Source organism: Cuculus canorus, chromosome 4 (genome assembly GCF_017976375.1).
Source record: "Cuculus canorus isolate bCucCan1 chromosome 4, bCucCan1.pri, whole genome shotgun sequence".
Classification (NCBI taxonomy): domain Eukaryota; kingdom Metazoa; phylum Chordata; class Aves; order Cuculiformes; family Cuculidae; genus Cuculus; species Cuculus canorus.
Window position 1 is genome coordinate 55,880,201 of NC_071404.1, and position 22,964 is coordinate 55,903,164.

At 37.7% G+C, this 22,964-nt stretch overlaps 1 protein-coding gene across 1 annotated transcript in view; it reads right to left on the reverse strand.

Annotated features, from left to right (window-relative positions):
* Positions 1 to 22,964, reverse strand: part of COL25A1 (collagen type XXV alpha 1 chain) — a 321,366-nt gene that overhangs the window by 18,600 nt on the left and 279,802 nt on the right. Inside the window, exons 19-31 of the mRNA XM_054064743.1 lie at positions 21,750 to 21,812; positions 21,105 to 21,173; positions 18,165 to 18,209; positions 17,567 to 17,644; positions 13,079 to 13,123; positions 11,432 to 11,476; positions 11,042 to 11,122; positions 10,302 to 10,364; positions 8,913 to 8,963; positions 8,525 to 8,551; positions 5,974 to 6,054; positions 4,055 to 4,090; positions 3,132 to 3,185 (exon numbers count right to left, since the gene is read on the reverse strand). Of these exons, the coding sequence (XP_053920718.1) occupies positions 3,132 to 3,185; positions 4,055 to 4,090; positions 5,974 to 6,054; positions 8,525 to 8,551; positions 8,913 to 8,963; positions 10,302 to 10,364; positions 11,042 to 11,122; positions 11,432 to 11,476; positions 13,079 to 13,123; positions 17,567 to 17,644; positions 18,165 to 18,209; positions 21,105 to 21,173; positions 21,750 to 21,812 (738 nt within the window). The remainder of the gene's footprint in view (positions 1 to 3,131; positions 3,186 to 4,054; positions 4,091 to 5,973; positions 6,055 to 8,524; positions 8,552 to 8,912; positions 8,964 to 10,301; positions 10,365 to 11,041; positions 11,123 to 11,431; positions 11,477 to 13,078; positions 13,124 to 17,566; positions 17,645 to 18,164; positions 18,210 to 21,104; positions 21,174 to 21,749; positions 21,813 to 22,964) is intronic.

The window sequence follows — 22,964 nt, forward strand, 5'->3', positions numbered from 1 at the left end:
GATTATGTAAGATTGATGGACAGTCAGCATACTGAGAGCATACTGCCCTCAGCCATCATGACGAAGCATTTACTTTAGGGAAACAGACATTTGAAAACTTCAGGAAGGTTTTTAATATCTTTTTGTAAGACAATTTATCAGTGCTCAAAGAACAGAAACCATAGTGTTTTGGTTTTGCCTCCTATTTCACTTCAGTCACCAGACTCATGGGTGAATATGAACTACTGTTTGCATGAATAAAGCTGCATAACTGGTGTTGTCAGTAAGATTTCCTAACGCTGTCACGGTGACAAATATTTTAACCAAATGAAAGATAATGCATTTTTGCTCCCAGTACAGAATGTGTATTGATGACAGTGTTGCACAGGCTAAACACATGAGAGCCAAAACCAAGCTCAAACCCAGGTCTTTCCCATCAAGGCAAGAGTTTCAGGAAATTAGCATTTCATTAATTTTCTCTTTCAGCTTCTTTTAGATGGACAAGAAGTTAGATACAGATTATGCCCGTGATTATCTTTTATGTTTACCTATGTCCCTTTTCTCTAGTAGTACTTTAAGATTTTTATCTACTTATCAATTTTCTCTATTTTTTCTCAAGACAATATATGAAATTAAAAGGTACACAGCCAGCTTCAGAGGCCTGTTACGATCAACTCCATTTAATGAAAATGGTCTCAGTAAAAGCTTTGTAAGCACCTAACAAAATAGTGTTTTCGATAGCTGAAGAATATTAAATACTGTAACACATCAGCCTCATAAATGATATTTATTCACACTATTAATCACCATTCTGTTTCTACTAAAAGAAATCCACAAAACCCCAGTATTGGAATGTTCACCAGTATCAGGAAGTGTTAAATCCTGTGTTCACTTTTAATAATCAAGGAACACTTTAAAGTTTAGAGAGAAAACTATACAGTTAAGATCATACAGTGATTTAATAGCTCATTTGTTCTGAAATTCATGTTTTCCTACCTGCTAGTGACATGCACTATTTTCCTAGTCTACTTTCTCACCATCTAAATAAGTTTTATATAAAGACTGCGTGATGCTTTCTATTTTAATTGAATAGCCAAGTTGGAAACAAACCAACTAACCCTAATTTGCACAACATTCTGTTCTACCTAAAAGTAATTCAACATTGTCTCAAGTGCAGCCTGTGCAACAATGAATCCATGATTTCTATAGAAGAAATCATTAGGCTTCAGTTTCATTATATTTGCTTTCCTTAACGTTTAAGGAGATGTAAATACATATTGACCAGTATTTAAAATGTATTCTCTTAAAATGAGATTGTATTTCTAATTTTTAAATAATGTAGATTTAAGAACATGGTTGTGTTTCACATTAGGAACCCCTAGTGACCTTCTAGGTTAACATTGGCCAAAGATTTTTCTTATCAGTGTGGACAAAATGTGATCCTGTTCAGTGATAGCAAACAGTGGTACTATGCACCAGTTTTAATTAAAAGTCAAAGTCTGAAATCTACAGGCGAGAATGTTTTCCACCGTCTTTCACATAAAGAAGGTCAATAGTTGCAAATGCAATTTGTAAAAATGCATTAAAAACACATGATTTATTATTTAGATAACGGGATATATATTAACGCCAGGCACCTGTTAGATAACTATGCAACAAACAACTTTTACTCCCAAACAGTATTGAATAATTAAATGAACAAGGACTGCAATAATCTTGCTAGTTGATTGCTTATTCTTCTGACCTTCCTCCTATTCATTTAGCTACACAGAAAATGGTGGGTGTGCATGAATTTCTTGCACACCTTAGTTTTTGCTTTGGAAACCTGTCCCTCTGTGCTCACGCAATTATTGAGCTGATTTACATCATGGCAGTTCCTATTCCCTTTTTAACTATTACTTGTCAACAGTCATGGTAGATCCAACTGTACGACTTATTATGACCTTGCATACTTTGATAATAAAAAAACCCTTTATAATTATCTTAAAAAAACTTTATTAAAAACCCTTTATAATACTTCAAGATAAAAACTCATAATGGAAGTATAAAATGTACAATATTTACATATGCTTCTACACAACTCATCTAAATTATTTCCTGAAGTCCAGAAGATGATGTTCAACTACTTTTTCACCGAGTTGATAGAAAATAAAAGTTATACCCCAATTTAAAAAGACAGACTTGAATCTGCACTCTCCTAGGAAAAAAAGAAAAACACACAAGTCCTAGGACAGTTAACCAGTCTGAATGATAACTACAGTCTTTTGTTCCTATTTCGGATTCTGTTGTATGCCTTGTATTTATTTCTCAACACACAGCTCTGTAAATACGAATCATCAAGTCACAAATACCTTTCTCAGATGACTGCTGTTAAAGTCAATTGGACCTGTGCCATATGGCTGTGTACTTAATACAGAAAGTCTGAAGTTGTTTTAGCACAGCTGTTTTGTTAACATGAGAAATTCAAAGAGACAAAATTCTGGGCTGGCAATTCCTTGGAGATTTTAGTTAGTATAAGATACTATCTTTTGTTTTGTTATACAAGTTGATAGATGTATTGTTAAAGATGGCAGGCTCACAGTTAAAGATTAAGGTCATTATCCTATTTTCTTTGGAGAAAAGTTACTGTGAATATTTCAAATGAAATAGGAGGGCTTCTATCTTCTAAGCTTAAAAAAATGGAAGAAATGTTTAAATTTAATAGAGATTAGAGAAATTTCTCAAGATAAAAACATTTACATGCAAAGACATGAGAAACACTCATTTCAGCCATCGGATACGTATATAACCAGATCACACTATTTTCCCAGTTTGTTTTCTCAATCCTTTTACACAAAACAATGAAAGGAACCAAAATTATGTTCTGTGCAGCACTGTGAACTTGGAAAGTCCTGTAAGCTTCTTATTGATTAGTCATTAAAAAATGCCAGCTCCTCTGAAGTTAATGAGTTACAAAATCACCCCTTAAACAGATAAATGTGTATGTAGATAAATGTGTATGTAACTAGAACGCCCATACAGTTCTGCGCTGATCCTTAAAGAGATGAGATACTGTTATGTTTAGTAACACCTAGGCACATTCTAAGTAGCCCTGACACTTTGCCATTGTAGTAGCTGCTTTATAAAGAGAAGCACACAGAACATATACTTACTCTGTCTCCTTTAGGACCTGCAGGGCCATGGGGACCAACTGGACCATCTACACCCTACAAAAGGAAACAAAGAGGGTAAGAGAGAGGTCTTGTTCTTACAACTATTTACTTTTAATAGCTGCCTTCTAGCCAAGAACTAACATGGAATCAGTCTTCACCAGTTGAAAATTCAGACATAATTGTGATGGGCACAGGCCAAACAAAGCCATTTTACTTTCACAATTCCACCTCCAAGCTCTCCTGTTTTGAGGTAACTCATCGTTCTCCTAGTTGGATTTTACTTTATTCATGGAAGTCATCAGATTATTATAAAGATTTTAAGGTTATAATTTTGCCTGGGAAAACGAAGAGGTCAAACAAAGAATTTTTTATATATTTTTTTAAATTGAAATGTTCCCCTGTAAAGTGGACTTACCTGATGCAGTGATCAATGGGAAACTTACAGAAGCCCTCAAATACAGAACTCTACTCTCTTTCTCTTTATCCATTTCTTTATCAATACATAAAGCAAATGATTTAACATTTATGCTTAAAGTGAGAATGCCTGTGGCAGAACCCCAGCACATCTGCACCCATCACACTGATTCCATATTAGCATTGAACAAGTACGTTTTCCTGTGTAAACTATATCCCTAAGCTTACTCAGGAAAATAAGCACACCAGCGAAGGCAGTTGTACGACCAAAAATCAAAACCAAACTGCCTTTTTAAGATTCAGAGCTCCTTCTACAGAGAATTAAATCCTCCTTCCCACACACGTTGCCCGAGGAGTCTGCTTGAAGCCCCCTCTGAAACAGCATGGAAAATGCCTGCAGCATTTGGCCTTCCTTGCTCTGTGCACTGTGTGTGAGTGCAGCCCCGAAAGCCGCTGGATAACACATGGACTCAATAATGAAGAGCGACACAGAAAGACAAGGGACTCACCCGGGGTCCTGGCTTTCCGTCTAAGCCAGATGCTCCCTGTATGGTTAGGTGGAAGCATGGATGATGGGTACAACACGAATGACAAGAACGTGAGATTAGTAAGCGGTGCTGATGAATAAACAAAATTCAAACGTACAGTACAAGTTGTGACAGGGTTCTGGAATGGGTGTCACATTACCACAGCACGTTAGTTAAAAATTCACACAAAACATCAAGCGCCTGATTCTGTTCTTACGTTAGTGTAAGATCAGTGACCCACCCCTGGCTTCACATCATAGTATATCAGACCAAGAATAATGCCAAGCTATAGGTGTGCTACAAACACCAGATGTTAGGGTGTTTTTGAGCCTTAACACACAAATATTTACTTTGCAATTTACTTGTATGCTTTCTAATTTGCAAATAACAACAATATTGAATACCATACTACACAAAGAAAGAAAAACGTATGTTAGCCGTGATAGGAAGTATTTAAGGGAAAGAATACTGCATTATGCAGCCAACAAAATCTGGATCCTGACTACAATGGCCTCATTCATTTCCAAGAACCCGGGAGAAAATCCTATTTCCTGTTTTCCCAATATGCTCCCAGTTCAGAACACAGTCAAAGGCTGGAAGTGAGTAGCACTTCGGACTATGTGCCTCGACATCCTTGGGGACGGGATGACCTCTGGTGGATTTGATGCGAATAACAGAGCAGCCGCGAAGGGACTGCTCGACAGTCCCAGCTTTGCTGGGAGTAATGCTGGGGGGTTAAAGAGACCCAAACTGTTTGGGACATAAGGAATGCTCTGGGCCGAGCCCACCCCCCCCAGTAAAATACCTAATTAACAGTAAAACTGGGCCATTTTTAGAAAGTCAAAAAGTTGGACTTTGCCCCTTAAAAATGACATTTAGAAAAAGTAGTAAGCAGGAGCAAGACAAGATCTATATAAATTTGAAAAACTAACGGTGTATTCTGCTCTGGGTTAGAACAAGCATTTCTGGCAGAACCCAAACTTTCTTCTTCATTTTAGCCGTTTTCAGGGGGTTGGCTCAGACCTCCAAAACTTTCTCTCTACGTAGCTCTAACTATCAACTTGAAAATTATCTTGTTTTCAAAATAAATTAAAATAAATTAAAATTCTCAGTGAAGCTGGCCTCGTCCAGAGGCTCTGCACATAATTCTTGAAAATATTCATCAGAGGGGGTTGGATTCCTTTGGGTCAACTAAGTCCTTTATTTTTCCCCTCCATTTTACTATTCACAATGTAATCATATGGAGGAAAAAATAAAAATAACTTTTCAGAGTGCTTTCAAACACATAAAGTAAGCACACGAAGTATCGTAGCTTTTGTCAACTAAACCTTGAGGAACAATGTTTCCACTTGAATTTTATCTTTAAGGCCCTTCAGTTCTAAGACAAAGTTCATGCCAAACTCTCAGAATAGTACTTATCTAAAGAACAAAGCAAAAGTAACAATCCATCATCCCTAACGAACGAGAAAAAGACACAGAACAACTCCTAAACTAAGTTTTAACTTTCCTCCATTAGACACGTCTACTTTTTAATAGCAGAAATGCAAACAGAGGAAGAATAACTGAAGAGAAGGGGGAAAGGGAAAGACTTTTTTTTTCAACATGAACATGATACAACACTTAAATAACAATATGACTAATGTAATGGGGGTGATGGCATCCTTGTGACACTGAACACTTTCAACTGACATGTAACAAAAAAATCCTGACGGCACTGGGTGTTACAGGACGTTACTTTGGATGATAGCACAGATTTGGGGTAAAACAAAATAAGACTGATGCTCTGATCTAACATGATATATTCTATGCATGCTGTTGAGTAAACCAGAGTTGTTCATCAAGAGTATAAAGAGAAGTTTGTGATTTGCACAGAGATTGAATAGTTGGGGGTTTTTACTTACTGGAAGACCAAGGGGCCCTCTGTCACCCTTTTGACCTGGTTCACCCTTCAATCCTTTAAGACCATTTAACCCTGGTTCACCCTAAATGTAAAAGTATAAATGCCAAATTTTTGGTGCTATAGTGGGTGTTTAAGCTGGGATAGAAGAAGCCAGTCTCAAAATGGGTGCAAATTCCAGTTTGAAACAAGGACACAAATTCAAACTGCTCAGCTTACTGGCAATTTACATACTGAAGTAGTACTGGGGGAAAGCCCTTGGGAGATTTCTACTAGAGATTTAAAATCTGTGTGAAAAACAATATGAAAATCTTATGAGTAACATATTCTTTTGAATCTTTTCCTAATAATTATCACTGTAGTTAGATGGTTTGAATTAAGTATAAGTTTCAGGTTTTTTTGGAATCTGCTCAAATCCCACATACCACTCTATGCAGATAATTCAAACTGAAAGAAAATTTTCAGAAAAATAAGCCTCAAAACTGCAGGTTTAGAAAGTGGGATCTCCTAAAAAGTAAATTTTGTAAGGAAGCAATATTTTTCCTTATGGCAAACTGGAATTTGCAGCAAAATCTTACATAAAGATATTTTAAACCTTTAAGCATACATAATTAAACAGTAACAAATTAAAAGAAGCAGTATATATACATTGACAAGCTGTTTGGGAAGTCCACAGTTTCTGTGTTCATACAGAGAAGTTTAAACAACGTAAGAAATGGCACTTGTTGTGATTGTTAAATTATGCACAGGCTATTTACCTTAAGTATTACTAGGAGGATAATGGTGGGCTTGGAGTTGCCAATAAATCATCCTCACATCATGAAAAACTACCTCAGCATGAGGTCTGCCCAGTCAAAAAGAGTACTGACGACACCTGCCTCTTTTGGGAAACAGAAATATGTGGGTATTTCATCCAATGGCCTTGTTCCTAGGTTTCTCTTTGTTGTATTATTTTATCTTATATCATATTCACATTTTTTTTTTTTAAATCTCACTAGAATCTAGTCTGCTGCTTTAAGTAACTCCAGACATCATCTGCCTGCTTTGCACCCTGTCTCAGTGGCCACTTCTCCATTCTTTTTCTATTTCATTCAATGTGACTTTCAGAGCAGTAGCACTGAAAATGCTGAAGTTCTGGAAACAGACCTGAGAAATTTCACAGAAGCCGGCGTCTCAGGCCAAAAGTGTGAGGTAAGGCAGGGCTGGTGTTAAGATGGAACAGACTTTACTTCAAAAAATGATTTATGACTTCTTCTTGTGCCAAGGTAACAAAAACAGTCTGATAACAAGCCAAACGTCTGATTTTCTGCTTCACACATTAAAAAAACCCCCACAACCTCCCTCCTCAAAACTAAACCAAAAAAATCCTCCTCCTCTTACTTACGTTTTGAGAAAGGTATATTTGCAATTCAGAAGCCATAGTGATTAAAATGATCATGTGTGACACCACCACTAGCGCTAATGAATGCTATGGTATAGTGTCACACTGAATTTTAGTTTACTGGTGATTACTGAATTAAAGCACAAATGAAAATATTCCAACTCTGTCAAAATTCCCTTCTTTCCTCTTGAGCTATTTTCATGGGCTTAGAGAGTCATAGTATCATAGTATAGTTTGGGCTGGAAGGAACCTTAAAGATCACCTAGTTCCAACCTCCCTGCCATGGGCAGGGACATCCCACCAAATCAGGTCGCCCAAGGCCTCATCCAACCTGGCCTTGAACACCTCCAGCAATGGGGCATCCACAACTTCTCTGGGCAACATGTGCCAGTGTCCCACCACTCTCATAGTGAATAAATTTTTCCTAATGTCCAGTCTAAATCTGCCCCTCTCTAGTTTATATCCATTCCCCCTGGTTCTATCCCCACACGCCTTTATGAATAGCCCCTCGCTGGCTTTCCTGTAGGTCCCCTTCAGGTACTGGAAGGTCGCCATAAGATCTCCTCTGAGTCTTCTCTTCTCCAGGCTGAACAAACCCAACTCTCTCACAACGTATCTTACTGTACTCTACTGTGAAAATGTTCAAGGAGTATTGCAGTCCTGCCTGATCAGGGATTCCAGGAAGAAAACATGATAATATACACATGAAACTGTGATGGGAAAGTTGCATAATGTATGAAGAAACTGGTCAGCAAAGTACATGGCATCTAAAAAGGTGAAAGGCCATTTATACTGGAAGAATGATATGCAAGAGAGTATAAATGGAGAATAGTTTATCCAACTCCATTTCCTGAGTGTACAACACACTTGTGTGTTCAAAAGTAATTCTAATCGCAAGTGCAATGGTAACTTGCCCATAAACAGGAAACTAAATAATTTAGTGCCGTATCACTAATAATTGGATTCAGCTAGTGCTCAGGAGAAACAGTAATCAGAAACAACCATGGAAAATACAAAAAGATTTTAAGCTTTCTGTTAATATTCAAATCTGCTTTAAGGTTTAAGAATATCAAACATATTCATTAAATGAGACATAAGACAAAACATAGATGCATGCATTTAAGAACAAACTTCACAGACATCAAGTACATATTCAAGACAGTCATTAATTTACCTTCGGACCAGGCAGTCCATGAGGTCCCTGAAAATAAAGATATCATTTTTCATTAGAAAGATATGCCACAAATTTTTAAGAGTTTGTTGCTTTACAGGGGTGCAAGTTGCACCTGCATTTTTGTCCTCTGAAATGAAATGCAGCTGCCAACATAGCAACTGTAAACACCTAATTTAGCGAATGAACTAGACTACTAGTGCGCTAACACTAACAAAGACAGATGCAATTTGTTTCTCTGCTTCCTATGAATTGTAAGACATGCAGCAAAAGTCCTAAATTAGGTCCCTCTTTAATGACCACATACTCTCACAGCACTTCTGTTAAGCAGGCATTAAAATGACAAGAGTGCTTAAGCACTTTCTAGCCCCGTTGTTCCCCCCAAGCTTACCATAGGGCCTGGAGGACCATGTGGCCCTGGTGGTCCTGGTGGTCCTATCATCTACAGATAAAACACAATGGCATTAAATCATACAGAGTAAAGAACTCCCTCACAAATACCAAAAGTCAGACTGACCCTTCTTCTGTTGGCAAGCACTTAGAACCACAGCAATGCAACAGTGCACATTGACAGTATGTCAAGAAAGGGTGTTAGGAAAGGGAATTATTTTGATTCAAAAGACAGGGTACCTGAAGTGTAGATTTGCCTGTGGCATGTGGCAATGTGCCTGCCTCCTGATTCTTACTTCTAGGGTCTAAGATACACTTTAAGGCACTATGGCAACAAAAAATTCTCTCTAAAATAAACACTATTGAGCCGAGATGCTTGACATTTTAATATTTTATGGTACATGCTTCTTAGTTGTGTCTGTACCACACAACCTACAGAAACAGAAGAGATTCCTCCCCAGTGGAATAGAAAAGATACCAAATTCAGGCTAGGGTTTGGCAGATTTTCAAAACTGCCCTTAGTGTCTTCTTTTATTTCATTTAGCCCACTTGTACCAAGAATTCCCTGAAGTCATTAATTTAGGGAGTCAGGTTGTTAAGCATTTAGTGCATGCATATTCTGTGCTGGTTTTCTGTGTTGCTAACAAATCCATGGACAGAATTTAATGTTAATATTTTGTTTAATATCTCCTTTATTCCTGGGTTTAATTCGAAAAGGCTGCTGTCATAACCTGCAAGGTGGCAGCATGGATGCTAAATCAGGTTTCCAGACTTACGCACAGCCCCTCTGCTACACTAGCTGTTGGTGACGGCAATAGTGACAACAAAATGAGTTTTGAAATGTAAGGCAGATTCCACCATCTGTGAAATCTCCTGAAAACTGAAAGCCTTGTTTCAAGTGAAAACAAGCAAGAGCAAGATGAATGAGTTAGTGAATTAATTTGTAATACATTAATTTTCATTTCAGAGAAAGAAACTCAGAGAGACAGGGTGCCTACCGTGTCCTGTGGTGGCAGAGGGTAACCTCCTTTGACTTCCCAGAGCTATGGCTCCATATATCCAGGGCATGTCACCACTGACAAGGTAGTGGTAGTTAACATCTGCTCTGAGGTTTCCTAACTTACTGTGCTGTGATAACATTAATCACCCATATAACAAAGATTTCATGGGGGGAGGTTTGTATGTTCTGGTTGTTGTGGTGTGGGTTTTTTTTGTTGTTTTGTGGGCAAATAATTATCCAAAGAAGAAAACTATTTTGGAAATTCAAGTGTAGGAATTATTAAGGATGTCAGAAAAGAACAGTTATGACTATCAAGTACTGTTCAGAACTGAAAGCTGGAGAACCAGTGTTGGACTACTGTGCTCATTGTAAGATCACACTGAGACTTACTGAAGGACCTTGGGCACCAGGCAAACCAACATCTCCTTTTTCGCCTTTCATACCATTGGCTCCCTACAAAATCATTACAAAACAGCATTTATAAACAGCTTTAATCATACTAGCCATTAATCTAGAAATGACAATATTTATTTGCAAATAATTATATATTTTTTAAAAAAATAATACAGCACACATAATGGAATTCCATTAAAAATGGGGTTATTTTATTAGTAATTTAACAAAAGTACGCTTTTATATTGTCATCTATTAATTGGGGTATATTTATGACAGGTCCTTAAGTTGGAACTTCATTCACGATATACATGGGCATATTTTTTAATTGTTTCTATTTTTACCTAGAAATTTCATTTGTACCTATACATGTACATAGGAATAATGCATCCCATAAATATTGATGCATTTTCTCTTCCTCCTCAATCTAAGCAATCTGAAATTCCTGACAAGTGTTCAAAACATAGCTCTGCTATAAGCCGCACTTACCCAAGTTGTCTTATACATTTCAAGAGAGATCCAAATCTAATCAGTATTGTGTTTGACTGTAAGAGGAATGAAAAGTTCTGACAATCTTACACCTCCTCTTAGATTAGCTGCAGAGCAATCTCAGAATTTTCATCTTCAGTGCTTTCTGTCCCACTTGCAATTTATCAGCACTGTTGGAAATTCCTGATAGTAGAAGCGTGAAAATATACAAGCATTTTAGGTAAAGTTAATTCATTTTCCTTACTTACTGGCAGGCCAGGCAATCCAATTCCTCCCTTTTCTCCAGGCATTCCAGCATCACCTGTATCTCCTTTCGAGCCCTTAGGACCCTAAAATATGTACTAATTCAGCAAGTCACATGTAAAAAAATAGAGACATCAACAGAATTCTAGCTTTGATCTGAATAAGCAGAATAAGTCATTCTATGGATTGAACTCTTTTATTGATACGTAGAAATGCATCCATTAATAGCCTGCAGAGTATGCAGCAACACAATAATGATCTTTATTAATTACTATAATGTTATCATTATTTAAATTATGAAATCTAAGCTACAACTTGGGATCACAGAAATAATCTCCTGAAATAAGCTACGTCTGCTCACACGATTGGCACTACATGATTTATGCATAATTTACCTGCTCCCCATCAACTCCTGGAGTTCCTGGGGATCCTGGTTCACCCTGCAAAAGATAAGATGGATTATCCCAGTTGTCCCAGATGTCAGAGAAAAGAGGCAATGCTAAATGAAATAAACTGCTAAGTATTGTCTGAGATTAGTAAATTGCCATAATTAACAACAAAGCCGGAGACTACTCTGTCGAAAAGAACAGCACATATACAATACCTGTATGCAACACGCTGAATAACTAGCCCAGCTAATTAGGCCAGTACACAAACTTTGGGTTGTATAAATGCCAGAGAAGTCCATAAGAAGAAAGGAAAGAAGAAGAAGAAGCCGCAGAAGCCTGGTGAAAAGGCCTCAATCCAATGGAAACTATGTGTGAGTTACTATAATAAATATGGAATCATGGCTCTTTAAGGTTGTAGGACAGACAGAGACTTTACGTTTCCTTTCCCTGGCCAATATAAATCAGTCAGTTCACATCCACAACAGGCACTGGCCTGTGCACCAGTTCCTGAATAACATTCTCCAAGGAAGCAAGTTACATTTATGGGCAGAGACTATGATACGGGGGGGAAAAAAACCAAACACCTGTAAGGTGGAATTCTGCTTTACACCACCGATTTTGAATGGGAATGCTCACCCATATGAAGGAAAATTACCTCTTCCACACTCCACTCCTCTGTGTTTTACAACATACTCAAGGCTGCAGAAATGCTGCATAAATACCAATACAGAAAGCCATTCCTGCACACTTAACTATGTGTTCCATTATCAGCTTTAATGTAGAAGAATGAATCTGCTTTCTTACAATTTCTCAAAAGAATTGACAGGTATAATGTGATGCATTTCCATATGATATCTTGGATGAAGTCTAAAATTAAACTGTCCAGTAGCGTTATTGAAAAAACATGTATTTACTCTTGGAAGAGCTTAGAGGCACTGACAGAAGATACAATATATCCAGTATCTAAGAAATAGGAGAACTATCTCAACTAATTTAAAATCAATTTAAGGACAGTCCACTAACTGCAACACTTTATTTTTTAAGTATAGGCAAATTATTTAAATTTTATAGAAGAGTGCAGCATATGGTATTCATTGTCTTTGTGTGGGCTGCTCGCTAATAGTTCTGGTACTATGCATAGCACCGGCCAGGTGGGATTAGCAGGCTTAGGTCTGCAGCCAGGCTCCTGCTCACGTATGACATCAGAAAATACTGTGCTTATTTGGGTGGGCACCACTGTAATATAAAGATGCATTCACATGCCCTCGTACTGTGGCCAGTGGTGCCTTGCACAGAGTTTTGTCTACCTCATTCACAAACAGACAGGAACAATGCATAGGAACAACTGTCTGGTTGTGTGGCTGCTTTCGCAACATCCTAGAGCCTCAGTGCAGCTCCACAGGGCAAATGCTTCTGCCCTGTTTCAGGACTCATGAATTTTGCTGCTTCTCAAAGGAGCATCTGTGTGTGGCAACTAAACAAAGTACTTGTTCTGCAAAGCTGTATTGTAAGGGGCTAGGATGCAAAGTTTGAAGCATGCTGTATTCCGTAAAATTATAGTTAAATAAGCTGTCCAGGAGAGGTCCGTGTACATGTATGCACACATCAGTTAAGATACCCTTAATATACAATGGCTAAAATAAGGAAGAGTACCTTTGGTCCTTGGAGCCCTTGGGGTCCTGGTGGTCCTGGTGGTCCCTGAACAGAAACATACAAATCTCTCAGCTTTTAAATAATTCCTGCAGGTCTTGTCATGTAAACACAGGCTGAATGTTAATATAAGCATGGTAACAAATGGGTTAGATTTTTAAGATGAGGAACCAAGACCAGTTATGGGCAAGTTGTTAATCTATGACAATTCTTAACAAACAGAAGAGTAGAACAAAAATCAGTATTAAGATAACAGTGCAATTCATACGCTTTGATAAAGTCCTGTTTCTCCCACTGGTGAATGGCAAAGCTTCTCTTAATGGAAGGGAGACCAAAACTCACCTCAGCTACATTTGCCAGCTCTTACATCCTGATCCAAAACAATTCAAGGTCAGGAGAAATCTCCAGCTGATTGCAAAGAGAGTTCTGCTACAATATGCTAAATGCATTTGAGGATACTCAGTGCTCTGACAAACTGCCATGGAACGAGTTGTAACTATTTGATTTCTACCTCAGGTTGTGGTGGACACAGGGTCATGTATCAAATATTGGTCTGGATGGTGCACAGTGGAGATGCTTTTTAGAAAAAATAAATCCCTTCCATTAATACAGAGAGAGCATTTATACAGATGGGAAAATAGGATTATCAGCAGTCTTGTAGAGAATAACTTGAAACAAAAAGGAGAACGAAGTAACTTGTCTATACCATGTCTACAACTTCAGGAGAAAGCTGAACTTGCAACACTATAAGCCTCTCCAAGCTGGTGTCAGTATTCTCAGAAATTTTGTCTGGCCTGGTGTGGCTAAACCTCCCACAGAAACTGGCTGGTGTGAGAGCACTGGAGCATTCATCATCTGCACATTCTGGGGAGAGGTGCTTGAAATTTTGTCTTTATTTCTGAAATCTGATAAGAGGGGACAAGAGAATTCCTCATACCTGGGCTTTCTACTGAGTGTTACTTATTTATATTTAACTGAGACAGGCCTCTTTCAGAAAGTAATTTGCATCTGGATTGATAACTCCCAAATAATGTTTCTATCCAAGCCAATTTGAAAGAAATGAATTTCTGTCCTGAAAATAAGGTCGATAATAGAAAACTGTTTGGTATTCAAACTTGGCTTTACGTTTTCTCGCAGCTCCCATGTATACACACACAGATGGGAACATACACCAAAAAGTCCAAAGCAGCTATCTGCCTAGATGTGTACCTACAGAAATATAGAGTTCTGTATTTTCCTAGTCTCTTGCTTAAGTGAAATAATTCAGCAGGAACAGAACTGGTTCCATTGTTGAATGGCTTTCAACAATGTATTATCTGTTTTGGGAATGCTGAGCAAATAAATAAACACATGTGATGATGACCAGGTTCGACAACCGATGAAGACATGCTCTGAACTTGCAGAATTACGAACATAATACAACAGAAAGGAGAACTTCTACAACACACAGTAAGTCATGGAATAGGAATTACTGCAACAGTCAGGGTGGCAATCCTCTGTTGGAAAAATATATTAACAAGAAACAACATTACCAGAATTGAACAAAGATATAAATTATGCTGCTTTCTCCAATTATCATCTCTACAAAACTTTTCCTGCACTTGGGAGACATCATGCCTCCAAAAAATAAGAGTAAAAAAACATGTCGTCTTTACTTCCCGTGTTTTACTACGTGCTTGGCTTCTATGAATATAAAGATTTTACACAGAAGAAGACTGTAGGTTCATGCACAATTTAAGAAATCAAATAAATTATAAGTAAATAGCAAAATAAAAGGAAAAGTCTTCCAAGAGTCTTATTAAACATTTTAAGAAAACATAAGTTGGTGTCTTAAGCAGATTAAAGGGCTTGCTGTATGTTTTGAAATAACTGCAGGTTTTGCACTAATGTTTAATTAACAAATAAATTTCCTAGAGTGGAGCTATAACTTTGATTTTCATATAGAAATGCAGATGTACAAAAAAGTTAAGTTCTAAATCCAAATCTGCTGGCCCACAAACCCAGCTACATATACTACAATTCTTTAAATGTTTGGAAAGACAAAAGACATTTTCATCATGGAAGGAAGCAAAATATGTTGACCTGCTGCTATTTTTTTTGCCAGTGAAGTACCTAAAAGCAAGTGAAAAATGTTTAAAAGTCATTAAAAGTAAAACCTCCAAATACTGCCCCTTGCACATGCTTTGCTATTGACCGTGAAAAACTTCCTGACCTACATAAAACAAGAAATTTTTAGCTTTTCTAATTGTTTTCCTATATGCAAACAAATATTTCCACATCTTCAGCGTAAGCTTTAAAAGAATCTTCATTTCCCAGTGCAACAATATACACTGCTGTCAATAATCTGGAACCTGCTCCAAACTAAGTACCTGAAAAAGAATGTTCTCTTAACACATGGCTTTAATATATTGACGTCCTTTGCGTGTTAACGTATTAATGAAAATATATCAAGAACTTTAAAAATACTGAAAAATTCAGTTTATGGAAACCTAAAACAACTTTTGGAAACTAATTTTTGCATGTTCACATTAATGAGTTCCTTTTCAGCAGCATATTCAGATTTTAATATCTGACCCTGTAGTTACTACAAAGGTTAAACTTCTGCAGTTACTGCCTTTTGCCTTAGGAAATTCTGCAAAATAGGTCTGAAGAGAAATTTAGACAGAGGCACAAATTTTGTATGTGGTTCTCCAAGTGAAAGCCACACATGCTCAGCAGGGGTCTCGCTCGAAATATGATGATAATTTTAAGATCATGATTTTCAGTGCTGATGGACTAAGATGTCCCATTCTCCACTTACGTGACATTGAGTAGGAAGCACAAGGCAAAGTGACAAAATTGTTCTGAAGCTTATACCTGCTTGATGATTTATTACTAAATTCTAAAAAATGCAGACAGACAGCCTAGCCTTGCAAGCCCTTGTCAACTTTTTAAAACAGCAAGTCAAATTCTTTGCAAGTTCATAGCTCAGCACTGATCACTGAAAGTTCTCATTTGCTTCTATGGGAGAGATGCAAACCTCTGAGCCCCAAGAATTTGGCACCGGGAGACTTAGGAATGGGTGCCTGCCATCTGAAAGGACTGAGCTGGATTTGGCAAGGATATTTTTGACTGATCCTATATAATCTTACTTACACCATCCTTGCACAGCCATTCTCATTAATATCAATTATTTGTTGCCCTGGATCAGAAGGTGACGACATTTGAAAAGATTTACAATGGGATAAGGGTCTCCTAATCTGTATCAACCACTCCAATAGGCTTTAGTCCCTTTTTAATACTCCTTTAAGTGCTGCAGCTTTTCTGGGAAAGCTGGAAAGTACCATCGATGCCAGAGTTAAGATACAAAGATAGAATACAGGAGATATAGGACCTAATGCCCTTGGTAAATCTGCGTTTGGTAATATGTGACATTAATTTCAGGCTTTTCTAGGCATCTAACTCAGAAAGCGATTAGAAGCACTGCAAGTTCTGTGTTTGAATTAAACCGAATGAGACAGATTTAATGCAAAGCCTGCCAACATGCCTATGTAGACTTCCCCAGACACCACTCACAACGAAAGAGTGGACTTAGCCTTACCAACATACAGGCTTTTAAATTTTAGTAATGGCAGTGAGATTTTTTTTTATTTTTCAAAAGAGTCTTGAACACCAAATGACGGGCCAGACATCTATCCACTCCCACTGAGTGAATGCAAGAAAAAAAACCTTAGTTGCTCAGTGAGAAAGTGATCAGCTCCACAATGAGCCAAATTCAGTCTTTGGTTGTACATAAGCAAACCATTCACTTCAGTGGAGTTATACCACACAGAATTTGCATCTGAGTATACTGCAATGTAAATCACCTTGACTGCAATGACATATGTCACATTGGTGCTTTGCTTTTATGCAAATACTCATTCATTCCTTTTGTAACCCCACCTTAATCCTCCACACTTTTCTGCACACCAGTCAAAATAAGTTTTCTGGAAATGAATAAGTGGGAAGACTGGTGCTTGGTCTATTTAACATACTCAAGTGGCTGATTGAATCCACAGCTTGCTAATGGAATCATGTGACATGGTTTCCAAATCTCAAATATTCTGCTCTTTGCATTTTATAGGAAAAGAAATAGGAAAAAAACCCCAGTCAATATTATACTACCTGAATTGAAAAACAGACACTTCTGTTGAATCTATGTATATGGTTTATTACATGAATTCAGCACTAAGCACCAGAGCCAGCAATGAATCAGCTTTATTCTCATTAAATGATGTTAATACTCTCTAGGGAAAATGAAGCTAATTCACTCAGCTAAACTGTATCAAGGAAACAGTTTGTCTAATACCCAACAGCAAACCTGGTTTCCAAATATAGAAGAGATTCCTGATTAATAAGCTCAGCAAACCTTTGCACACAAAATGCTTTCAAGGCCTACACAAAAGAGAAATAGTGATGTCAGATTGCTTTTTCCCAAATCAGACGAAGCCACTCCAGCCTCTGTTTGCCTACCTGCAGAGCTTCGTGGATATTGCCATTATAATCAATTATCTCTGTTGCGCCTTGATCACCCTTCTGTCCAGGTGGTCCCTGTAATACATTTTCCATAAAAATTTTGGGACACATGCTTTGACTTGATTATGCTGTGTTGGAATCTTGTTGTACTTACAACATGTTACAAAAACCCACAAAAGCTAACATTAAACTCACGATTGTTTCTAAAGGAAAACATTTTTCTATTTTAAAAAAAAGGATGAATATAAATAAGCAAGTCAGTACATTGTGACTTATGCTGCAGTGGGAAAGCAAATAGATGAGACCCGTGTGGTTAAACATTTAAGCAGTTCCTCTACTGTAGTTCTGCATTGGCTGTGAAAAATGTCAGAACATCTGGCACGCAACATCCTGCCCATGAACTGTGAACAGGACGCTGCTTCAAATAGTAGCAAGGGGTTTTATTCATATCAAAGGCCAGTTAGCAACATACGTTCCAACAGAGTCAAGTGCCCAATTTCATTGGTTTAACAGGAGTTGCTGCTACAATTTCAATTCACAATGTGAACTGAATCAAAGAGTACAGAACAAAGAGCTAAATTAGAATTAGACTTACCCGTGGACCTGCAGATCCAGTGTCACCTCTGTCACCTGTATCACCCTATGTGAAAATAATATTTGAAAACAGATTTGACAATACATTATGCAGGTCTTCACTTCTATGTGAATTGCTGCAAAGTGGTCTATTGAGTTAGAATAAGAAATCCCAAAGAACCACCAGAAGAGAAATTACCAATTAAGTAATTTGCTTAATTTTCCTATTCTTAATGGTGCTATTATCAAAAACTTTAAGAGAAAGCTAGTGAAATTAAATCACTCAGTCTGAAAACACTCAACAATTTCTTCGAAGGTGTGTTTCAAAGTGTATAAACTTCTCTTTCTGCAATCATGACTCCACTTGCTGAACCTCCCTGATCTGAGTTGTTGCCTTCCCTACAAACATGTTACTGTTAGCATTAGAGTTCCTTTACTCCCTTACTGCAACAGGCTTAAGATCTTTATCATCTTGCACACAGCTTGTTCTTCCTGTGTCTTCTTATGTGTTTCAAGCAATGGAGGGAATTTCAAACATACATGTACCCAACATCCAGTAACTATAACTCATTTCATTTCACAGCCACTTGCATAACAAGTTCAAAATTAATTTTCTTAGGAACTGCAACTTCTTCTGCTGTTGAAATCTATAAACCTTTGATACAAGTCAAGGAAGAGCAATTAATTCACCAGTGGTAAGAGAAAACACAGAAAACAGAGAATTTCAATGAGGCTAATGAAGAAATATGGAGAGCAGACTGGTGGGAGGACAAAATCAAGGTTGTACCATCTGCCCTTCCTTCCAATTTTGCCTTGGCAGTGGATAGTGAACATGACATTGGAGTTGCTCAGAAATGAAGTTCCTAACCACTAGATTGACTCTGTGGGTCAGATTTTCAAGACAGGTGAGCAGGTAAAATGAAAATCATGTATCTTTAATTGCATTTAGGAGGTTCCCAGGTAAATAGGGGGATGATTCACTCTTCTACTTTCACTTAGATGCTTTAATCCTCTCATCAGCTCCCTCTCCCTCCAATGTTCCTTTCTGGTGAAAATGGATGAGGTCAGGGCACTTATTTAATCATCTCCTTAAGCACCATGAATGGACCACTCTTCAAGGACCTTACAACTACTGCAAATAGTATCCTACCAGCCCACATTATCTCATTGTCTTTACTCTGAGAGTAGACTAAATAATGAGACCTAAGCAAATTTATTTTAATTTTGTTTTGACTCTATAACACGAAGGAGTATAGTGAGCACAGTACTTGCACAGCAGATGAAGTAATACAAAAGCGTCCATCCCTGGAGGTTTTCAAGTCCAGGCTGGATGGGGCCTTGGGCAGCCTGATCTAATGGGATGTCCCTGCCCATGGCAGGGGGGTGGAACTAGATGATCTTTAAGGTCCCTTCCAGCCCCTGACTATTCTATGATCCTATGATTCTATTTTGTCCCACCCTACATCTATGTGAACCAACTATACCTATATATAGGTTGATGGATGGATAGATAGATAGATATAATCAAAGTATTTTTATAAAGTAAGTAAAACAGTAATGCAACGTACAAGTCTTGCCTTCGTAGCGCTTCTGGCCATCATATCTTGGCCTGCAGTCCATGGGATACTACTGGTTCCTACCTCGCCAAAGTGTGGATTCACAAAATTATTGTGGAAACCAATTAGAGCTCCACAGTTACAGTCAGTGTCCCTGGCATGCAGGAGGACTAACCTGCATCAGCTACACAGAGAGAAACCAAGTTGCACGGGGAAAACTAGAGCAGAGTGGAATAGACGTTAATAACAGAAAAAGAACTAGAATCACAGTGTTTAAAACACATAGGTTTTGACTCTAATAGCTGAACATGAAAGTCAGGTTTCACTGACAAAAAAACCTGCAGACAGTTACAGGTTCTTGTTACAAAGATAAGTAACATTTCTCTGAAATATTACAAATAATTGATCCTAAAAATAATTGTGTTAATTACTCCAGAGAAGAGTTTCTTTACTACTAACCTTTGACCCTTTGGGGCCTCTAGATCCAGGTTCACCTGTTTTGCCCTGTTTGAAGGAAGACAGATGATAGAAAAATGATAGATATATGGAAGTGCAGAGAAAAAGAGATTAGTAATGACAAACTATATTATGGAATGGAGGAAACACTTCATTTTATATGACCAAGATAATGATTCTGTTAAGGCACAGAATTTAATAGCACCCAGAGTAATACACTCTCTAATGCCAGCATGCAAAGGCCACAGGTTCCATCTTTCTAAAGGTGAAATAAAGTATTGGCACTAGTAGACATCATTAACATTGGTTTGCAGGAATGACCTATATCATTCCATTGCTCCTGGAAAATAACAGCTAAGAGACAGAGAAAGATAGCTAAATATCATAAAATAAAGAGATTAAAATAAAGTGTTACCACAATTTCTTTACTCAGCAGTTCAGATGAATACAAACTAACTGGTCAAGAATCACAGAATCTGCCTTGTTAATTCAACATGTATTAGGAAAGGAAAACTTGACACAGTGAAAAATACTAAGACAACGCCAAAATGTAGTTAGAATGATCTCTTTCTTACAGAGGTAGAAAAAAGCACGCAAAATGGATTTTCTCTGCATTCAATAGCTAAACTGGTCAAAGAGTTCAAGCTTTGATGCTGAATGTTAGGGACCTGGAGGTCAGGACTTTAGCTGGAATGAATTAGGCTAACTCCATGACAGTGTATGTAGGTAGTGTCTTTACTTGGTAGACCAAATAAGAGTTCATTAAGACTGCAGTTCCACAGCTATGAACACAAAACCACCATTGTCTTCTGGGCTGAACTAGAGTATTTGACAGCATTTTCATTTAAAAGTTCAACTCCCCAAGTTTTAGTTCCATTTTTTACAACAGGAAAAGAAGTATTCATAGGTATAAAACTAACAAAACATTTCCAAAGTAAAATCAGACCGACCTTTGGTCCAGGAGCTCCAGGTTCACCTCGCTCACCCTTCCCAATAGGGCCCACCTCTCCTCTGTCACCCTATTGCAACACATACATACACATCACAAAATATCGGGCAGCCTTCAGCATATCACCATCTCAGCATGATCAAACACATCCAGAAGAAAACATTTTCAAGTTCACCTATGATTTGTAATGGGTTGGGGACCTCTCCCCTGACTAAACACAGTCTTCTCAAAGCAGGAGAAGAGGGCTTCAAAACAGAAACAGGATCTGTAAGGTATTTTTTTTCCCTATTCTGGAGGGACTGGAATACAGATTCCCAAAGTGTGAGATTGCTTATAGAATTCATAATATTCTAACTTGGCTATACAGTGGCTAAAAATATCCCCATAGGAAGGAAGAAAAAAAAAAAACCAAACCCACATTTAGTAGATCTGAATTTCAGAATCTAATGTGCAGTGAATCAATAGATGTAACATCTGCCTTCCCAGTGTTTGAGAGTATTAGTACAAAGACACACAGATCATAGCACTCATCCACGAACTAAGAATTATCACATTTTCCTCCGTTAGGAAAGCTTTATGCTGAGGAAGTTGAATTTGACATCACCTCTCAGGGCTTCACATCAAAGTATTGGCCAATTACCCTTACCTTCGTTCCTGGTAGCCCTGGCAACCCAGGTTCTCCTTGTGGACCAATGAAACCTGGTTCACCCTTTAAAAATACCATATGAGAAAAAATGTTAGATTATTTACTCAGCAGTATGTAATTACAGTAACACAAGTTTCTTTTGGATATTATTTTCCCTGTATTACTTGCAGCTTTTCAGCTGTGATACAACATTTATGCAGGCATGGTTTTCATCACAGATAGCTTTCATCAACACAAATTCTTGTAGCAAGCAATCACACAATACATGAAATGCAAATTATACAGAAGGTATCACACCTTTTTTATGAGGTTAAGGAGTGTTAATATGCAACCTGGACTACAACATAATATACCAAATTAATATCAAAGAAACTCTGAAGGCTGGAGGGGAGTTCTGAGTGACTACTAAATTGAAAAAGGGACAGTTCATTTCAGTCTTGTGTTACGAGGTAGTTTTCTATTGTAGCATGTCAATAGATGGGCAGACAGGTTAAGAGTATAACAAAGCAATGATGAATGGAGAGGTCAGATGGTACTGTTTGAAGGTGTTTTCAAGGGAGGTACTTAGCTACATCATTCACAAGAAGATCCAATGTGATCTCCTTTCAAGTCAGAAACTCCCAGCACCACGATACTCTCCTTCCTCATTCTGACAGTAAAATACTTCAGTTCTCTGCACTCAGACAACTTCTCTGGCTGTGAAAAACTGGGAAAGAGCCACAGGTCTCCTCATAACCATTCTGTTCAGCCCCCCTTCCTACCATTCATTTGTATAAACAACAGACAAATAGCAAGAATCAAGTTGAGTTGCAGCAGAAGCAGCATTAAGCAGAGGAGTAAGGACATATTTTATTACCTATCTCCATGTCTGAAGGAGAAAAAGGAAGATTAATAAGTCATAAGTTTTCCTTCAAAAACTCTCCTGCATAAGGTTTCTTGCTATTTAATCTTGCATTTTTTTTTTACATGAATTTGAATCAAGAAGATGTACCCACAAGCGATTGTCAATTTTAAGATCAGTGGTATAATGAATGTAATAGACTTATGTATTAACCTTTTACAACATCCCTGAATTTAATGACTAAAAATTACTTGTCAAATGTCTCTTTAAATAGCTAAGAGACAGATGTGTCATAATCGTATATGGATATAATTACTGACAACATATAGAGACAGTGAACATAAGCAGTTGGATTATATACCTCTTCACCTCTT